This window comes from Galeopterus variegatus, unplaced genomic scaffold, assembly GCF_000696425.1.
Source record: "Galeopterus variegatus unplaced genomic scaffold, G_variegatus-3.0.2 Scaffold1240, whole genome shotgun sequence".
Taxonomy (NCBI): Eukaryota; Metazoa; Chordata; class Mammalia; order Dermoptera; family Cynocephalidae; genus Galeopterus; species Galeopterus variegatus.
The window spans coordinates 21,960-43,729 of NW_007727351.1; the positions used below are offsets into that span (position 1 = coordinate 21,960).

A 21,770-nucleotide genomic window follows, 5' to 3' on the forward strand; every position below is an offset into this window, starting at 1 on the left:
CTTCTTAAAACACATGACATTGTGTCAGGAGCTGCACAAACTGGTGAATTAAAACCCATAAAGTGTGCACAGTGTGGAGGAGAAGGGAGGTGCTTAATTAAATTAAGTGGAAAAACCATGAGATAGTATGATATCCAATAATAATATGGGTGTTTAGATGCAGCTATTGATCCTTTCATCCCTATTTTCTCTCACTCTTTTCTCAAGAAGCCCTGGCTGCCCCATGTGCTGGGTCCACAGCCCGTGCTCTGTGTCCTATCAGCACTGGGCTCTGCTCTGCTGGGGCTCTGATCAACCAGAGGTGTCATACTTCTACACACGGGACTCATGGCACACACAGCCTTGTCTCCATGACCCTGGTCCCAACCCAAGGCAGAGCACACAGCAGTAGACCCTCCACCATGTTCGATGCACCAAATCCAACCCTTCGTTCTACTTCCGATATGCATGTCAAGCTCCTGAGGCTAGCGTCATCAACTCTGCTTGACCTTCCACCATGAGGACCAGTGTGGGTGACCTGGGACACCAGAAAGGGAAGATAGTTTACTTACTCGGAGGCCTTGCAAACCAGGAGGTCCTGCCCTGCCTTCTGGGCCCATCAGACCCTTTAGGGGGAGGAGAAACAAAAAAAAAAAAAAAAGAAAGAAAGAAAGAAAGAAAGAAAAGGAGAGAGAAAGAAAGAACAGTAAATGTAGAGATCAACAGGTCAACAACAGAGGTCATGCCCCTACTCTCAAGGGATAGGGGATAGCATCCCATCCCAGTGGGGAAACGGGGGTGTCAGAAGGGAAATAACATCCCATTATCTCAGATCTGTAACACTTTAAAACCCATGTACCTATCTGATCTAATTAAGTATGTGTAACAATTAAAGAGGAGGTAACATCATTCACACTTTGCAGATGAGTGCAGTAAGGATCAAATGTTGACATTGGTGGTTTGCATGAAGCACACAGAAAAGAGTGGTCTGGAACCCAGGTGTCCTTAAGCCCAGTGCCCTCCCCCTGAGCTTGCTGTCTCAGGAAGAGCTGGCTTGGGTTGTCTGACTCTCGGGCAACAGTCCTGTGGAAAATATGATGGCACGAAGGTAAATAAAATTGTCTAGGAAGGATTAATTAAACAAGGAACATGGGCATAGGGAGGGGTCGTACCGACCTGCTTCACCTCCTCCCCTCGCCCTGCCTTGTATCTGCAGCAGGACCTCAGTTATCTCTTCTCTGCGGTGAGGATGACACACCCACCTACTGAACAGTTGTGAGGACCACAGGAAGAATGAACACTAAACACGCAATGCAGCACTGGGGCCTCCTGACAGTACCCTGACTTATACCCAAATGAGAGCACCCGGAATACGGCACAGAATGGGGGCGGGCAACTGAGGCCCCGGCTTTTGCTTTGATTCTGTCACCACTTCCAGGCTACTGTTGGTCAGAAACGCCCTCCCTGTGCTTCAATTTCCTGATCTTTAATAAATATTATCACACCAACAGCTACTATAGCCAAATTTTGCATAACTATTAATAGACCAGGCTGTATTGAGGTCCAAAGTCTTTTCTATAGATAACATCCTGTAAACGAATAAATGAATGGAAAACGGCCATCACTGAAGGTGTGGATATCCCTTCCCCACAAACAGCCTTCTGCTGAGTTCAGGGCACACAGTGAGAGGAGACCCTGCTGCTGTGAATTTTCTTTGGGCATCAAGAAACGCCTGGCATTGATCTGCCCAGCTGGCCCATCAGCCACTCAATCAGACATTGGTAGAACTACCAGGGCCTGTTTCATCTCAGGTAAAGTCAAAAGATGCCAGCATTTGGATGCAGAACACTGCAAGCTGTTTCCATTTAAAGAATGGAGTTTATTTTCCTCTCTCTGGGACTGCTGAACACACACTCAAAATTTTCCACTCTCGACAGCAGTCACTGGAGCCAGCTTCTCAATTTGATTCAATCCAATGAATATTTAGGAAGCAACTTCTCTGAGGCAGCCCTGAGCCAGGTACTCCTGGGGATTTGAAAGAAGAAGATAGAAATGACAACTGATATCTGCACTGGGCTTCATATGGCTTCATAAAGCACCGATTCGTGCATCAGTTCATTGAACCCTTACAGGAGGAAATCATCATCATCGTCATCGTGGTGATGAATTCCAAGTTAAAGGTGAATTGAATGAAATCAGAGAGATTAAGTAATTACCAAAGATGCAGAACTTTGGTAGAAGAACTGGGCCTTGAAACCAGATGCTCTGGCTACTAATCCCAAGTGCCTTCCACGGCCCTATTGTTCTTTATAAACTCACACTGCAGCCAGGCTGTGCTTTAATGCCCCTCTTGAACATCTGCTGTGGGGTCATACTTCTCCAAGCCTGTGTTAAGTTCTCTCCATGCAATAAATCCTGTGGACTTAGAGATGGGAGAGATACTGGTCCAGACCTCAAGAATCTGACAGCCTTGGACCTCTCAGTACTGTTCCCCTTTTAATAAGGCCTTCAGGTAGGCTGTTTGATTTTTCAACTCTGTCCAAGAGAATTTCATCACCAACACCATGCATTGTACTAAATTCCAACCTATCAGGAGCATCCAGCCTAGAGGAATCTTCAGAACCACAGGCAAGACTGTTGGGCGGGGGCTGGGGTGAGGTATTTTGGTGTGTGAATGTAGGAAGGTCCAAGACCGTCCCCATGTCCCGTACGATGAACCATAGTAACGATACATGTAAGGAATTTCCATTAATCATCCACAGACTGCAAATGTTTACTCGCAGTTATTTCTCTCTTTACATATCTTCTTCATTAGACTAGGAGCCTGGTCCATGTGCTGTTCCTCCTTCATCTTCAGCCTCAATAGGTGGCTGCAAATGTTGAGGGTTCTCCTCTCTTTCCCTCATTATCATAACAAAATCTGCATAAAGACTGAGAACTACCCATTTATTGTTATCCCAGGAAGAAGCCAAGGAGCCTGCCTCATGACTAGGCAGGACTAGGCATCTTCAACTTCTTACTCCTTAGTGGGAACCATGAAGTAAACTAATTGCCCTTGACACGTCTCAGGGGAGACATCGCAGCATTGTGCACACAGTGAAGAAAAGGGCATGGGATGGACAGTCAGACAGATCTGGGTTCCAAGTTCGGTGTTGCTTCTTCATGGCTGTGTGGCTTTGTGCAAACCGCTCAATGTCTCGGCACCAATGTCCTCATTGATAAAAGATGAAAAATAACACCTTCACCCTTACAAACCTAAATGTACGTATTTGCATATGAAAATTACTGTATTGTAGACATTCGGTATTGCCAAAAATGGATCTGAAATACATACATATATATGCACAGAGAGCTAAATATTGAGAGTATTCTGTACTGGCTGCATTATCTAGTTTAAGTCTCTCGACAATAATAATAGTGGAAGACTCTGGAAACTGAGCTTTGGAGAAGTTATAAAGGCAGAAGTTAGCTTTTCTGGCCAAAAATCTTTGATATAAAATTGTTCTAATTATGCTCAGATGCTCATGACCTGTGGCCAGTGGTTTCACCTCTTCAAGGCTCAGCGTCCTCCTACGTCAGACAGTGGTATCAACAGCACCCACTGCTCGGGGTGACGTGAGGGCTTCTGAGATAGTGCAATGCTCAGCCATGGGAACAAGTGTCATTTTCCAGACTTGGAGGTGTTCAGAGAGGACTTACCGGAGCTCCTGGTGGCCCAGGTGGGCCCTGATGACCTCTCGGTCCTGGAGCGCCCTGGTAACAAAAGCCAAACACACGTTAGCCATGATTCTCTCTCTACGTGATCAGGGCTGCCACCACCCTTTGCCCTTTCCCGATTCAGAGTTTAATTCCTGAGTTCCCAACAGGGACCCAGAGTCATGGCTACAGGCATTTGCACTCCTGGCAGAAAGCTAACTTGACACATTTCTGAAAAGCCTCATCTGAGCTCAGCCCCGTGGTCACGCCTTTCTACTTCTGCTGTACCCGGACTCCCCACAGTGACAGGGCCTCACCCTTACCTGTTCTCCCTTCAGGCCCTCTCTCTGCACCTGAGAGACAAAGCAGGTGTTAGCAAAGCATTTTCTCAACAACAACAACTCTCTGAGCTCCACTCAGGACACTCATGCGATGTGCTGTGATGCAGTGGTTTCTGACTTTTCTTTGATTATATCCCACTTTTAGTGATGAAAGCCTCCTATCCAACTCACACCATTAGAAGAGTTCTGCCTTATTCTTAGAGGTCAGGACTCTTCCATCCTCCCAATTCTATGAGCATATGAGTCCATGAATCAGAGCCCTAGTGACTCACCACAGAGCCAGGGACACCAGGAGGTCCTGCAGGTCCCGTGTCACCCTGCGTAGAAATAACAAGCATTTCAACACCGTTACTTGCTGCCCCCTCCCTCACCCCCACCCCTCAATGCCCTTGCTATTCTTCCAGGCCCAGGGGCCACTTCCTTCTCTGTGCCTCAGCACGTGTATGTCATCACACCTGGGCTTACCCCCTCCTTGTAACAGTTGCAAAGCTCTGTGTCTGATTCTCATCTCTGCCTCAAGATCACAGGCTTCCTGAGGGCAGAAGTTTGTTTTCTCTTTTGTGCACATCAGCCCTGTGCCTAGATCTGCAGTGCTCCGTGTGCCCCTCGTGGCTCTTCACAACCATTTGCTGCTCTGGAGCAGCACCTGCTCCACTGTCCACCAAGCACCTGCTGCACCGGGCACTGTTTTAGGCACAGCAATTCTGCCTTCTGGCATGTCCCTTGTGCTAAGTTCATGATTCAGCACATAGTCAGCATTCAATAAATATGTACCAAATAAATAACTAAAAAATGCTATGATAACCCCCATCCATTTTCAGGAAGTCATTTTATATAAAAGACTTGTCTCCTGCCTCCTTCTCCTTGGCCTTCAGGCCACCTGGGCTACGCTGGCTGTGGCTGTCCAGATTTCCCAGGGCATGAGCTATGTCTTTGTTCTAAGTGGGGCATATTTGTCAACTGTGGTGATAGAAAAATCTGTGGTGCTCTGATGCCAGGGGCATATATCTAAAGCAAGGAGACTGCTTGTAGGCAACCTCCCCTCATATGGCTAGGGGACCTAACTTTTCCTTTTACCTACAGCCTAGCTCAGAAAGTGTGGGGAGCATTCAAACTATTGTTCAGTAAGTTGGCAACTGAATGAATGAGTCAGTAAATAAACACGAAAGCAACTATTAAATTCTAATGCTGGGGAGTTGGAAGGATACACCATGCTTCACTGCATAGGGAGTACATTACATGGACAGGGACTGTCCTCTTCAACACCAAAGCAGATGCAATCACAACTTGCCTTCCGAGCACCATTGTCTCTGCCCCTGCCCAAGACTTGGGAAAATCACCTTTCTTTTTATAGCATCATGTTTTTCTAAAAATCTCAAGTAATCATGTTTTCATGTCAAAAAGCTTGAGTGCCAGCTTTCCTTAACACAATTTCTTTTTTGTCTCTCACACATGATCATTGAGTCCTGCCTCAGAAACATCTCTCCATGCCAGTTTTTTCTCTCCATACTACCATGCCTTCCACACGTGTACACACATGCTCTCACACGTGTGCACAAACACTCACGCAACGCTTGCACATGTGCTCATGTGCATGCAGAGACTATCATATGGTGCTTGCAACATTCTAGCACATATGTGCATGCGCACACGGCATTTTTACCAACCGATAACCTCTCTAGTCGCTTCCATGACATGCACACATGAAAGCCTCCATGCACTCAGAACTCAGCTCAAATATTTCTTCTCCATTTCTCCACGAGCATTCTTCAGCTTCTCAAGCAGAGTTATATTATTTCCTGTGCTCCCACAAACCTTATTAGTATTTTGGTAATATATGACTGCTAGAAGATATTGTGATGTGTCTATATATATGTATATATACACACAGAGAGAGAGGGGGAGAGGTGGCTGGATAATAAAGCTTTGGAGGCTCACAATTACGTGTTCTTTTATTTATACTTTGTGTCACTGTCATATTCACTTCTGTTGTTTTCATTGTTTTATTTATTGTCGTTATTATTATACCACAAAGTGTGTTTTCAATAATAGTTATTAAATTGATTAATCAATACATGTTTTAATCACTTGCAGCTCACAACATGAGATCAGATGTTCTGACATACTAAATTATTATTAAGGAAAACTGAGATCCTGGTATTCATCCGTAATAATGTGTGTACATAGCTAATAGTTATTGGAGACATTCTATCTGCCAGGTCTTTCTCTGAGAACTTGACATGGATGAACTGTTTTTCCCTATGATACTATCTTTTCTGTCTTATAAGATGAGGTAACTGAGGCATGGAGATGTACAGTAACTTGTTCAAGTTCAAAAATGTAGTAAGTACAGTCACGTGTCACTTAATGATGGGCATATGTTCTGAGAAATGCGTTGTTAGGCAGTTTTGTTCTTGTGTGAACATCGTAGAGAAAATGTACACAAACCTAGATGTACAGCCCATCGCACACCCAGCCCACTGCTCCAAGACTACAAACCCACATGGCACGTCACTAGACTGAATACTGTAGACAACTGTAACACAATGGTGAGTATCATGCACGTGAACTTATCTGAGCACAGAAAAGGTGCAGTAAAAACATAGTATTATAATCTCATGGGACCACCATCCCATATGCAGTCCATCTTTGCGTGAAATGTCCATTACACAGCACAAGACAGTAACAGAAGCAAAAGTCTTTCCTGAAATCATTTTCTTTTCACTACGTTGGTGACACGTGCTCGAAATGATCAATTTTAGCCACTGTGGTAGCCAGCCACCAAGAAGCCCTCAGGGGTCCCTGCCTCCCAGTATTTGCACCTTACTGAGTGACTTTCCACACTGTGCCAGTGTTCACGATGTGGCCCACAGCAGCAGCAGGAATGAAGGTTTGTAGTCTCTAGGTTATCAGAATGATGGTGGCTCCCATTCTGGGCTCCCCCTCCCGCAAACCTTGGTTCGCACCCTGCTCACTCGGAGGGAAGCAAGTCCCATTTTTGTGAGTAGCCCTAGGGAGAAGCCCATGCCAACAGCCATCAAGGGACTGAGGCCTGCCAGCGATTATGTGAGTGGGTTCTCCAGCCCAGTGCATCCCTGGGATACCTACACCCCACCTGACAGCTTTACTGCAATCTCAGGAGACACTCTAAACCAGAATAATCCAGCCACGCTCTTCCTAGATTCCTGCCCTCAGAAACCACGTGAGACTTATTTTAAGCTACTGAGGTTCAGGATGATTTGTTAAACAGCAATCAATAACTAATACAACCATGGAGTCGATTCAGTAAAATTCTTCATATGGCATAAAAAATGCATCCCCTGGTATTCAATCTACAGCACATCACTGGATGGACAGGTAGATACTATGAACTCTAGGTCTTGGCCTGTAATCAAATCCCCTGTGGGGTCTTGGGCAAGACACACTAATTTTCTGGGTCTCTGTCTCCCATCAGTAAAAAGAGGGAGCTTAAAAAGATGATCTCTGTGGCTCCAATGACTTTCTCAAAGATGGTATAACATCTAAGATGAGTCTCAATGATGCTCTCTCAGAATGAGATGAGAGGCATCATATCACCTAAGTCTCAATGGTGTCTTGATCATTCCAGTGAATACCCCCAAATAACACCACGGTCCTTGACCTTGTCCTCCCCCCTGTGCTGCATTCATCATAATAAGCAATGATAACTCAGTGGTTTCCCACACATAAGGGACAAAACGAATCTATAAACAAGGTGGAAGGTTGGAATTTATCACACTCACACACAGGCGGCAGCAGAAGATAGACTCATCACCTAGATCCAAACTTCAAGGATCATTCCCTCTTAGTGCCTTGAAATAAATTACTTATTTTAGGAGTTAGCCTTCCCTGTCAAGGAACTGCAAGAATATATTAAAACCCTGACACTAGGATAATATAACAATGTAAATCTCAACTCTAAAAATACTTACAAGGAGAGAGAATAATTAACTGAGCTCGGGTTGAAGCCCAAGTGAGCGAGTTTGGAAAACATGAACATTCTCCAGTCCCCATTCCTGAGCTCAGGTTTTATTCAGCCCACGGGCTGTCTGTTTATTTATTTATAACATACACCCTGTCTGCTTCCACAAAGAGTCAGAGCAGCCTTTTCCTTTATTTTGAGCATCTGCTGGGAACCAGACTGCATCAGACAATGACCTTCACCTGAACTCTGCAGTGAGCCATTCTGGGAAGTGCTGCATTCTGAGACAGTCTCCCCACCTGAGCTGAGCTGGACTCCTCGCCTCGCCCCTTTCTCTCCCCAGCCACTCTCCAGCACGATGCCTGATGTATTTCTAAGTGCCTGTCTTGGAATCTGGAAGAACACCCTCCTCCTGTCCTCAAACCCAAGGCTGCGTCTCATCGTCTCTCCTGGTGCAATCCAGAAAACATCTCGGCTTCTCTTTCTTTGTTACTCTGGATGCTTTGGAAAGTTATTATTCTCACATACATTTTCAAAAGCCCGTCACAGTTTGCCAGGAATTTGTACATGGAGTGATTTTAGTTCAGATACAGAAATTCTAAGCAGAAAATATACTTAGTTAAGCCCTGTTGAAAGATGCTCAAAAATAGACGGCCAATATGATAAGATACAACCTTTATTTTCTTTGTGACAAATGTCCTACATTGTCAGGATTCTTACTCTGATTAAAAATAAAAATGCAAAATTTTGTAGAGGAAAGAGAAGGAGAAAAGAAGAAAGAGGAAGAGGAAAAGAAGGGGATTGCAAGACTATTTTTTGTACCTATTCATAGCTTTCCTTAGTCTGAAAAGCATTTTAAGTAGCATAAGATTTTAATGCATCTGAAAAATAGGGGTTTTTTTAAATGGCTTTTTATTCCTAAGGCAGAAAAAATTATTATAGCCAGAAATGCCTTGCTATCTGAGATCCTGATGCCCAACTCACCACCTCTGTGGGCACCTTGTTTCCAGAATCCCAGCCCAGACCCTCCTTCTGTTTACCTGCTTGTCTAGAGCCCAGAGCCATCTGCAGCCCTGGGCCTGGCTTACCTTCTCTCCCTGGGACCCTGTCGTTCCAGGAGGGCCAGGTCTTCCCTGGAGGAGAGAGAAAAGGTGGCTTAGGGAGACAGTGGTGGTGAGTGAAGAGAAAGAGGTCAGAGAGCGACTACGGTTCCAAAACTGTGGCTTGGCTTTTCCCCAGAAGCCAAGGTCCCCTGGACTTTGGCTCATACTCTCCGGATTGTGCTTATTGCTGGAAAGTTCTTCCTCGACTAACTTAAATTCCACACCTCCACGATTTGCTCTTTGGCATCACACTGGTGCTGCATTGTGGATCATTGACTCTGAGCGAGCAAAGGGCCATTTCCTTAGGGACCTGAGGGACACATCAGAGAGAACTGGATAAAGGTAGAAGAAGCAAACAACCAAGATTTGCCTTGGGCCCGGGAAGCACCGTAGGCGAAGTCAGATGGAGTCATCTGGAAATCCTTAGAGGTCCGAGGACTGGCTGAGTCTCCAGGCTGGAGGGAGGGAGGAAAGGGCTGCCCAGACACTGGCCAGGATTAGCTAATGCCATGAGGCCACCGAGTTCCCAGAGAGCTGGCAGTGGGGACACTGAAGACGCATTGCTCCTCCTCTCTGATGTCCCCACACAGAAGCTTCCAGGAGCTTCCAGGAAGAAAGCCTGAGCTCCTGCAGGCAGGGGACTAAGGAGAGGCCCCAGGAGCCCCCCACACTGGCAGTCTGCAAACCAGTCTCCTCAGAAATGAGGAAGAACCTGGAAGGCAGTTGGGTGATCAATGTCCATCCCTCCGAAAGAGTGATTTTTGGTAGGAACTTACCCTAAAGATACAATTAGAGATGCATTCCGAGATGCACGAACAATACTCTCGCTCCTGTTCTACTCTGAACAGCGAGGATCTGCACGCAGCTCCGCGCCCGGTGGCAGGAGAGACCCTCCAGGGGCTGGCTGTCTTCCACGTGCTCAGACCCTCCCTGCCGCCCCTCGACCACTGGTACCAGATCTACGTGCTGGTTTATTGTTTTTTCCGCATTTTCTTGTGGGAAGTGGCCTTTTCTTTCTTGGCCATCACCAAGTGGGTACTTCTGGTGACAAGAGCCAGGCCAGGCACAGAGGCAGCACATGATGGACATTTTAAAAACATAAATAAGTTACAGTATATTCACACCATTGAATACTAATTGATCATTTGAATCATGACTTGGGTAAATATTTAAGAGAATGGTTTCACGTTTATGAAATAATGTTGAAGGAAGGGGAACAAGATATAAAACGTATGGCTCCAATTTGTTAAAGGACACTAAATACAAATCCAGATATTATCTCTGGGTGATGAGAATAATTATAAATTTAATTTATATTAATATGGTATATTGAAATTAATACATACTGTAATTAGTTTATATAGTGAAGTTAATTTATGTATTTTAATTATTTTATCCACCATTCGATATTTATATGAATATATTGACTAGTATGTTAAGTTATTATATGAAATATGATAAGCATTTTCCTAATTGTTTTTAATAGGATGTATGATTTTAGGTTGAATTTAATTTTTATTTTTTAGCCATGGGAACAGATCACACATTCACATGGTTCAAAATTTAAGTGCATCAAAGTTTCACTTCCACCCTATCCGCCAGCCCCCTACAGTCCTCTTCCAAAGGCAACCAAACAACAGAATTAATCATTTTCTTGTTTATCCTTCCAGAGAGAGTCCGTGTCTATACAAGTCAGACATGTGTTTCTACCACACCGTTCTACACTTTCCTTTAATTTCCACTTAACAACGACCCTTTTAGACCATTGCCATCAGTACACTGACTTCTTCATGAGTGTCCACAGCTTCATATCACCATCTGTATCAACGCATCCTGACTGATTGAACCAGCTCCTTCCTGATGAGCATTGGGTTATTTCTAATCCTTTACTCTGTGGACAAGAGGGCAATGGATATCCCTGTGCATACGTCACTTTTGATGTACATGATGTCCAAGGCCTTTACGTCAATGATAACACATCATGTTACTCAACGTAAAATGGATTTACAGTGGTGTATTCACTGCGATCCCCCAGCTCTGGCATATGCAGAGTCAAGAGTCAATGAGTGACCATACAGCCAAGGTCTGGTCACTGAAACCCCTGCAGCCTCCAGCTGAGCAGTACAGAAGCCAACCTGCAGAAGCCCTACAGGGCTAAAAAGTGTCAGGGTCCAGCCATCCCTGTCCTCTGACAAGACCAGCCCACCAGCGCCTATGCCCACCTACCTGCTCTCCTGTCTCCCCAGGCTTCCCAGGGAATCCATCCAGGCCTCGCTCCCCCTGGCAAAAGAAGAGAAAGGAAGAAATGAAGAACGGGCAAGTGATCACCAGGGAGCAGCCAGCTGAACAGCCCTATGGTCACTGTCATGAGAAGAGGGCAAGCCAAGGCCCTGAGTGTCAGATCATGTTCAGCTCCACTCTCCACCAGCCACCTCCAATTCAGGAGAGACAAAAGCACACACACAACAGCACTAGAGCTGGTGTGTACTAGAGGGTCAAGGACCATAGATCAAAGGTCATAGAAACTGGATCCATATCTCTGCTTTTCATTTCTTGAATCTGTTACTCAGGAATGGCCATGTACTTTCTGTGAGCCACACAGTGTCCTCATCTCATGGGTCTTGATGGAGGTCAAATGTGGATGAGTGGGGTTTGTGATGCAGTGCATAAAATTGCAGGTGTATTTGTGCATCATTCATGTGTCCAGTACCTATGTATAAACGTGCACTATGTTCCTTGTGCTTGGAATAACTCGAGTTCATCGCTGGCTAACAGTAAGCTATCATCTGTGCGTCTATCCAACGCCTGTCCATCTGCCTGCGTGCAGACTGCGTGCAGAGCTGAGCCGAACCTGTCATTAGCTGTGGGATCCTGAGCCAGTCACTTCTTCTCTCTGACACTGTTCTGTCTCCTGTGTTTCATGCGGAGGAGAATAAATTTTTCCTCAAAAGATACCTGACTAGATAAAGAGATAATACATCTAAAACGCCCACTTATGATCAGCAGTCAGTAAGTGCCAACACTCTACGCACCGTTTTCTTGACCAAGGCCCAGGAGTGTGTTGCACTCACGAGTCATCTGTGTCTAGTGTTTGCAGCTGGTGTCCTTTCAGGTGGGCTGGAAGAACACAGTTGATGGAGAAAGACAGTCTCCAAAAGGTGGATTCAGGCTAATAGTCACAGTCCTTACATGGCACCCCAGCAGCCGTGGCTCCCTTCCTGTTGCTCAGATACAGCAGCTTGTCTCCCGCTTCCCTGCGCTGGGCTGGCTGCTCTCTCTGCTGCCTCCTGCGCACGCTTCAGGGCTCAGCTTAAATGTCACCCCTTGACCTTTTCATACTAATCAGATGCTCTGTGCTGCTCCAGCATGTCTTATTTTCATCTCCCCCATGTCCCTTAATTCAGTTTGCATTTATTATCCATATTTACTGTCATTCTGGCTCAATGAGGACATGAGCTGGGTTCATACTTTTCACTGCTGTGTCCCTCAAGCCCAGCTCAGGGCCTGCCAGCGTGATGACCCAGCTCACATTCATTGAATGACTGGAAGACTACACGTGAAAGTTATTTGGAACCCTCCTTCTATTTCGCTGTAACTTTATTTCCCATGCTGATATTTCTTCGTGTGTGTGTGTGCGTGCGTGTGCGTGCGTGCGTGTGTGTTTCTGAGGTTGCCGTGCTTGTCTTAGGTGGTCTGCCTGTGGGTGTTGATTCCGTTCATTGTAGTCCACTTCTGGGGATGGCAGGGTCAGGTGGGACTTCCTGTAGGTGGGACGCAGCAGTGGCTTTTCTTTTGGGGGCGGATGCTCATATTCCTTCTAGGGATTGCTGGCTACCTGGGGAAAGGTTCTCTCCCTTAGTCTGGGGACAAACATTGATGCTTCCCACCGTCCAGTTCAAGCAGGGGACAAGGGACAAGCTGCTTGACTCAGCTTCCCCAGGTACAGGTCTCCAGTTAGCCACTGATAACCGCCCCAGGATCGCCCACTCCTCACATCCACTGGTGTGAACCTGGGTCGTCCCGGTACCTCTCTGAGCTCTGCAGTTTGGATTCCCCCATCTTTCATCTATATAAACATAATCATATAGGATTTCTATCTCTCATAAGCTACTTAAAAAAATTTAACCCTTATGTACACATTTCTATTTTCAAGCACTATTATATTTTAATTCTTTAAAAAGTCTTTTCACCACATGAGACTTGGAGTGAATGAAAAGGAAGGCTGCCTGTGTTTAATCTCTCCATCAAGTGATTCCAGACCTGCTGTTCCGTCTTCTCCTACCCCAAACTCTGTGAGGTTGGCAGGCTCAAGGGCCAATAAGAGATGAGGAAACTGAGGACAGAGAGGAAGCACATATCCGCAGCTGGATATGTTGGTGCTGGCACCAAAACCGGGGCCACCTAACCCTTAATCCTCTATTCCACTACCCCACAGGGTCTGAGCAGAGGCACCTGGCAGAGCATGCTGGGCTCTCCCTGTGAGTCCTAGAGTGGCTGGGGTGGTCATGGCCTTAAAACCCGTGGAATCCAACCCTCCTATGTGTGGATGAGGAAACTGACAGCCTCCAGCAGTGTGCCTTGTCCAAGTCGCACAGAAAATTAGTGATGGAAACAGGACTAAAGTCAAGCTCTCCTGAGTTCCACTCTAGAAATTTCTTTCTAGTAGTAAGAGATCCTACTAAATATCACCGTGGAATTAGCACTTTTGCAGGGCTCAAAGAAAAATATATTGACCAGTGCTATTTTATAAGTTCTGCATCAAAGCAGAGGGCTCTGCCTGTTGCCCAAGTCCCATTTCACCTCCTTGCACTTACAGACCAGCAGGAGTGGAGACTGAAGCCAAGATTTCTCCCAGCTGCAACTCGGGACAGCTGCAGGTGTGGGAAGGGAGCTTGGCTGGACATGGTGTCAGCACAGGAGAGGGAGCCAGGAGGACACGGCTGGAGGGCTGACAGGTGGAGCTCATCAGCAGGGGTAACAGAGGATGGATGAGGATGGACGAAGAAAGGAAATGAGGTGGTAGAGAGCAGGGAGGGAGAGAGGGAGACGGAGATACAGAGACAGAGACAGAGACAGACAGACAGACCACTGCGCTCGCCACACAAGCACCACTGAGAACAGGTTTGGCTCCTGGCACAGAATGTGCATGAGGCCCAGGGTTCTCTGAGGTGCAGGGCCGCGTGGAGCAGTGGTTACCTTCATGACCCAGCCCCAAGCCCTGGCTCTCCCACGTTCAAGCTGTGCGGCCTCGGACCAATTCCTCAGCATTTCTGTGACTCAGTTTCCCCATCTACAAGTAGAGAGCATACTATTTCCCCAGTAAAGCTGCTGTGAGGTTTAAGTGAGCTCATCTACGTCAACTGCTTAGAATAATGCCTGGCACATGGAAGGTGTATATTAAAAGTTGGTGAAGCAGAATCAGGAGCAGCTGTGTGGGACGGGGGACAAGAGAGAAAGAGAGAGAATCAGCTGAAAGGGACCAGCAGGAGGGGGATGTCATGGAAGGGGAAGGGGGTGTGTGCTGGGGAGACAGAATGGATGAGAGGAGAGCAAGGAGGAAGGGGACCTGAGTTCTAATCCTGGTTCTGTGGATGGTCACCACTGCTGGGGGGGAGGCGACCCCTTGCTGGGGCTCCATGTTGTCATGGGGTTGAGATGATGAAACAAAGAAAAAAGGGCAGTTGTACCACCGGAACTCTAGGGCACCTCTGATTCTCACATCCTTTAATTGACAGACAAGTGTGTGTTGATGCAAATTAAAGGGAACCGATCTTTGTTCTGAGAACCAGGTGCTGAAACAGGCACTATCTTCATGCAAAATTTACAATTGTATGACATATCGTTCCCATTTGCAGCATGGAAACCGAGTCTCAGAGACTACACACGTCATCCTGGTTCACCTGGCTCCACAGGGTCTCAGTCCTGACTTGGGAAGTCCAGGGAGACTCCGAGTGCACTTGCTGTGGTTGAGAACCGCTGGCAGCAGAGGGCCCACTCACCCCACTCGCAGCAGAAAAGCACCCCCGCCCTCTCCAGCCCCGGCGGCCCATTCCTGACCATCTGAAATCCTGATGTTGACATGCACACCTAATGTGTGTATGTGAGTGGGGGTGGGGGATGTGGGTTTCTTTCCCCTCTCCTTCACATAGAATTTAAAAACTCTGATCAAATTGGTGCAATATCTGATAAGCACAGAACTACAGAAATGCATTGTCTTTTCCCCAGAAATAGCTGCAGGCCTCCTCCTCCCATGAAGCAGAACAGCCCACTTGTCCCTCTTGCCCCTCTCACAGTGAGCGCCTCTTGTCTCAGATCCAGTCCAGCTTCATCCCATCCTACATAGACCCTCCCACAGCCTCCTGACCCACTGCCTCCATCTCTGCTCCAATCCGTTGCCTGTCACCAAAGTGGTCTCCTCATCATCTGGTTCTGCGCATCCCGCCTGCCCCAGACCCCGACGGCTTCCTGCACCTGCAGGATCTAGTCCCAACTCCTTGGTCTCACAGTACAGACCACCCGCATCCACTTTGCTCACTCCATGCCACACTGTGGTCGAGTGTCACTGCTCTCTGTCACCTGAGCACATCCCTGCCCTCGCCTGCCTCTGACCCACACTACCACCTCTTTCCAGAAAGCCCACCTTCATTCTAATCTCTGCTGACCAACGTTAGAATGCAGCGCATATGGCGGAAAGGACACATGCTTGGGGGAGCCAGAGGCGGGGTCTACTCTTTCCTGTGCTAGTTCCATGACCTTTAACAAGAACTCTGACCTCTCTCAACCACTATGTGCTCATTTACTAAACAGGGATGTTTAAAGTACTATGATCATCTTTCGTTTGCTTTCTTTTTGGTCAGAATTTGTGAGTTAACCTACAAAAAATGCCTGGTCCTAATAGAAAACCACTCACCGTAGATAATACCATGACAACCCAACCCCAGCACTGGCTCCTCCAGGAAGACTCTCCTGCTCCCTGTAATTTCTCCTTCTGCTGGAATCCGGTTATTCCCTCGCCTCTTCCTCCCATAGCACGCAGGCTCTCCCACCCCGTGCTTTGGGTGTCCTACCTTTTACTCTAGGCTGTGAGCTTTGAAGGGCAGGAGCCTCATTTGATTAGTCATATAGCTTCATAGGACCTAACACTCGATGATGTTCGTGAGATGAACGAAGACGTGCATTGCACCAGCTCTAGTGCAGTAAGTCAACAGCAAACTCCAGAAGCACCTGGTGACCACTGCTGTGCTCAGATCACATCACACAGCCTCGGGATGTGGAGGTGATGGAACACGTTCTGTCTTCAGAGAGTCCAAACCACCCAGTTCTGATACCATTCTCACCCTGCGGTCTGAGGAGCAGCCCAGCTTCCTTGCAGGGAATAAAGACGGGGGAAACCTTAGGGGATGAGTGTCACCCTGGCTGCCCCTCTTCAGACACCTCCAAGCCAATGACGCCCATTCCCAGGGAACTCCACCTAATGAGCTGCCTTCCCTTTCAGGTGGTGAGGCCACCATCCAGCGCTCAGAGCAACCCATCCTAGAGGTGCTGCAGGTTGCGACTTAGAAGATACTCAGGACCTCGGCACCTGAGATCTCCAGTTGCCGGTCAGTTGCTTCACAAACGCTGACCAAATGAACAAGTGCGCGTGCCCGATGCATCCAGCACACAGTGGACACCCAGCACGGACTTATCACAGCGAGACCAAGTGGACAACAGCACCAGCCCCCAGAACATCACTGAGCATGGTGGACCTGCTGATGGCTTCTCGTAAGGCAGAGTTGGGGGTCAAACCGGAAAAGGCAGGGGTACCAGTGTCTGCAGGGTGAGTCATGGGTTGGGTCCCTCCAGAATACCAGTTCCCTCTTGCTGAACATTTAGGGGGCATCTACCAGGTGCCAAGTCCTGCATTTACTCTCAGAGCCCACTGGATCCTCAGAGCCACTTCCTGAGACAGACATTATTATCCCTAAATGTTAAATAGGGACATGGGGGTCAGAGAGTGAAAAGCTTGTCTCAGGTCCCAGAGCTGCTACAGGCACAGCCAGGGTGAGAGTCTTGCCCCTCTGATTCCAAAGCTGGAGCTCCTCCCACTTTACTAGGGCCACTGTGCCCTGAGCTTCCCTATTCTCCAGCCAGGACAGGACATCTGGAGAGCCTCAGGAGGTCAAGTGTTCACAGCCACCCAAAGTTGTCAGGGGGACAAGGTTTTCCAGACAGAACTGGGGCCCACAGCATCTAGTCTGTGGTCCCTATAGAATGGACTCCTTTCTGTGGTTGTGGGACTCACCCTACAATTTACCAGCCATCCTGAGCCCAGCAACTCCTAGAGAGCCCACATAGGCTTCACTTGTCCCTCAACCACCAGGACCCCCTCATGCCTATGGAGCCTTTAGTAACCTTGCTGTGCCTGCAGAGGCATCTTCTGGAAAACCCCTAAATGAAGGGCCATCTCCCTGCTTTACAGGGAACACCTTGCCCTGGGGCTGTTAGGGATGCCTCGGTGATGGGTGGACAGCGGCTCTCTCTGCTGGGGCAGTGCTGGACACTGGACCAGCTCCATGCCGGGCAAGGCCCGCAGCTGGAAGGACCTGTGTCAAGGGAAGATGGAAACTTCCTTCTTGCTGATGTAAGACATCAGAGAGATTCCTGAGAAAATAAACTGCTTTAAGTATCCAACAAATATAAGAACTGGAAGGGGGCCCTGAGCGTCATGCAGCCAGGCTCCTCGTCTGACAGATGGGGAAATGGAGGTGCAGAGAAGAGGCCAACCCTCCTCTGAGTTGCCCAGCATGTCAGTAAAGGAGTCAGAAGTCATACCCAGAGCCAAGCCAGCAGAACCCTGGGTGCAAACCCGCCCTTCTCTGTCTCTCTCCCCACTCCCTATGTGTATAGCACTCACAGCCCAGCACCTTTCAGAGCTTTTTATAAATACCAACTCTTTTAATCCTTACTGTAGCTGTATGGAGTAGATAAAATTATTCTCTTCAGTGAGAAAATTTCAGACTCAGAGGTAAAATAACTCCGGAGGTAACACTGCTTGCAGAGCCTAGAGCTGGGATTCAAATACAGGCCTCAGAATGACCGTTCAGGCTTCTCCATGCCACGATGATGCTACCTGGTGCAGGCTGGAGGGACGCAGAGGCTGATGGGGACACTGACTGCACTTCCTCCCCTGGACGTCACCTGGAAGTGGCCCTCCACTTCCTGGTAAAGCCCAAAAAGTGGCTCCACAGGGGAAAGGTCTGTGGGCCAACCCAAAGAAGCATTCCAGGGAAAACATTCCATCTTTCCACATTTCTGGTGACACTTCAGGCTTGGTGTGCCCAGTGGGGAAATCCCAGATTGGGAAGAAGTTTCTGGAACTTACTCTCCTTATAATGAGCCACGTGGCACTGGGAAACACATTGCCTCTTGGCTCAGTTTTCCCATCCGTACAATGACAGCTCTCCAGGTTTCTCTATAGTCCTTTCCAGATCTGATAATTTAGGATTTTGATAGGAATGCAGCCTTTCTGGACTGGACAAGTGTCTTAACACAAGACTCCAAAAGCTTGCTGGAAAAGCTGCCCAACAGTACATGGGAAAAGGCTGTTGATTCAAAACAGTTTTTTGGCAAGAACAAAGCACTGAATGTGTGCAGACTGAATTTCTCTTGAAACACAAGTGGGGAAAGGAATGTTTGTGAATGTGTCGCTTATGTGCTGGACACTGTTTCTGTTATCATATCCAGCTTTCCAACAAGCTTCAGGAGAGACTATAATATTTCCATTCAGTAGATGAGAAAACTGAGGCTCCAGTAGCTCAAGTGGTTGTCCCAGCTTGTAAGTGGCAATACTGGCACTCACCAGGCCTGAGGACAGCCCTCAGCTCTCCACTTCAGTCTTCCCTTCTCTGGGAAAGCCAGTCTCATCACCTCTCAGAAGCTCGGCTGAAGCTGCAGCATCCAGCAAGATCTAAGACCACCTTTCAGGTGGTGAGGTGTCCTGCTCTGATCCCCCAGAGAGGGCTTTCTCTCTGTGCTGAGATGCCACAGCCCGTGCAGCTTCCCGTTTGCCATTTCATCCACTGCTATGGCTTTATCTAAGCCTGTGCTCCAAAAATATATCATCTAAATCCATTCTGTGCATCTCCAAGAAGTCCACGTTCATCACATATTAGTCAAGGCCCTCTGCAATCTGAGCTTGACCTCGGTCCTTGCATCATCTCTCAGCTGGTGCCCCATGACACACCAGCATGTAAATAGTTGAGGAGTGACCGTGTCTTTTGCTGCAGGTGCCACCTCAGGCAGCGAAGACCCAGAGATGGGTAAGGTGTGAGTGTGAAGCTTGAGAAGCCAAGGGTCTGTGTGTGGGGGTGGGCAAGACACAAGCACATACAATACAAGTGACCAAGGTGATGGGGGTGAGAGCTGCAGGGACAAGCACAGAAGCAGAGGCTCTGGATAGGCCTGGGGAAGACCTCTGAGGGGGTGATGCTTGAGAAAAGACTTATGAAGTTCATGTAAATATTTCTGGGTGGCTGGGTGGTTACGAAACTGAAGGAATGAATAGATGGATAAATAAATACAATGTAGGCTTCTTAGGTCAGAGGTCATGGTTACACTTTTTTGAATCCTTTATGGCACATTAAAAAAATAAGCACTTAAAACATAGTTTTTCAGTTTTTCGGGATTTCTTCCATGTTCTTTCATGAGGCAGAATACACCAGTGCAGGGAGGTGCCTCTGTAAATCCCAGGCATAGGGTATAGACCAGCTGACAGACACTGAGGCTGGGGCCTGGCACCGCAATTCTACAACCATGAGAACTGAGGCCCAATAGGGAGAAGGTTTCTTTTTTTCTTTTTAAATTTCCTTTACACTTCAGATCAGTGCTGTGTGACTTGAACTCCCATCACCTGGACCCATGGAATGTGTTGGAACACTGGACCCAGATGAATCAAACTGAATCCCCCATGAGCAGGACCACTGGGGGCCCCTGAATTGACCTCCATGAGCTCCTGCCTGCGGATTGTCCGATGCCCCTCAGTACAGGCTTGGCCCAGTCCCTGGCCTCAAGCAAGTGGAGAAGCCATAGCCTTGGCCCCTCTGTTTAGGGGCGCTGCCTTCCCAGACTGATGGAGGCTTCTGGGTTTCTGCCCCTGAGGCACCATATTGGTATTGGAACTGGGCCTGATGACCAAAGTCCTGGGGATCCATCCTCTCCAAATACAGCTGTCTCTTGTCTTGACACAACCTGACTCTGCCCAAGTGACAGTCCTTTGCTTTGGTTTCCAGGCCTCTAATGGACCAGTTATCTTTCTTATAGAGGGTCTGGTCTTAGGGCATGTGATTTTATGGGGTCATCAATCATTCACTTATTGATTTAGCCAGCAAGGGCCATCTATGTTCCAGGTTCTACACTAAGTACTATATGCCTGCAGCCATGTGTTGAGTTGACTTTGTAAACTTGCTCACTAAATTCTTGAGACCCCGAAGGCAGAGCCTGTGCCTTAGTCCTCCTTGGGTCTGACCTGCAACTGGCATCAGCAGACAGTGAGGAAAGACCGAATGCCTGAAGGCCCGTCCCAGACCCCAGGCCAGGGTATGGGCCTGTCCCTCTGACTGTACCCTTAGGTGATAGCCAGGATATGAACCCACATGCCCATTATTCCACCTGAATCACTGCTGAGCTCTCCACACACTTTGGACATGGAGCCTCAACTTTCCTCTTGCTCTACAGCCCAGTCCTCCTGCTGGGTCAGGTCTCCAAACCTTGCTTGCTCCTGAACAGGGGCTGCACATCTGACCCTGGCCCCCTTGAGCACCAGAACTGCCCATCAACCATGCTTCCATGCGCCGCAGTCCTCAGTTATTCCAAATGCCACTTTCAAGTCCCTACAAAGTGAGAAGGGGCAGAGGGTCCACAGAGAGGAGATCTAGCCAGTAAACAAGCATATGGAAACATGTTAAAACTCTCAAAAGAACCGAGAGATGAAAACCCTAATGACTGGGGTAAGGGTTTTGCTTATTAACATTAAAATAATTAAATTTAATGTACAAACAAACAGAAGTCATGCTTTGGAGCCTGAGTTGGGGAACAATACTAGTCCCTGCCTCCCTTAATTATAAAGAAGCTTATGGAAAGCAACTTGGCAACGTGCTTCAAGGGCCATGAACAGGTTCATTTTCTCTGACCAATAATTTTACTTCTTGGAACGTAGCCTAAAGAAATAATTCTATATTTGAAAGTAAAAAATAAATAAATAAATCTATAGGTTTTAAAATGTCCACCAAAGCATAATTTTTAATAGTGAAAAACTGGGAACAACCTTAAATGATCAATACCAGGGGAACAGGCACATAAATTATGGTTTATTCATTCAATGGAACATTGTGCTGTAATTTAAAATAAGTTTCTCCTACAGCAGCATGGAGAAAACACTGCGTGTAGAAACAACAAACACGACACAACATCGAATATGTGATGTGTGACTATGTAATAGGAAGACAGAAGAGTAAATCCTACAGAAAATGTGCCAAAGCACTTGCTACAGTTGTTTTGGGATGGTAGAATTATAATTAATAGTAGCTATTTTTCACAGTTTTCCAACTACATGGAAATGAAACTAAATTACTTAATAATACAAACAATCCTTATAAAACTAGGGGCTGGGCAATTAGCTCAGTTGTTTAGAGAGTGGTGCTGATAACACCAAGGTCAAGGATTCAGATCCCC

The 21,770-nt window shown here is 47.2% G+C and overlaps 1 protein-coding gene across 1 annotated transcript in view; it reads right to left on the reverse strand.

The window, feature by feature from the left end:
• Positions 1–551: 551 nt before the first annotated feature.
• Positions 552–21,770, reverse strand: part of COL22A1 (collagen, type XXII, alpha 1) — a gene marked incomplete at its 3' end in the record, with an annotated part of 125,327 nt that continues 104,108 nt past the window's right edge. The window contains exons 17-22 of the mRNA XM_008575803.1: positions 11,286–11,339; positions 9,045–9,089; positions 4,289–4,333; positions 3,999–4,028; positions 3,679–3,732; positions 552–605 (exon numbers count right to left, since the gene is read on the reverse strand). Coding sequence (XP_008574025.1) covers positions 552–605; positions 3,679–3,732; positions 3,999–4,028; positions 4,289–4,333; positions 9,045–9,089; positions 11,286–11,339 — 282 coding nt within the window. The remainder of the gene's footprint in view (positions 606–3,678; positions 3,733–3,998; positions 4,029–4,288; positions 4,334–9,044; positions 9,090–11,285; positions 11,340–21,770) is intronic.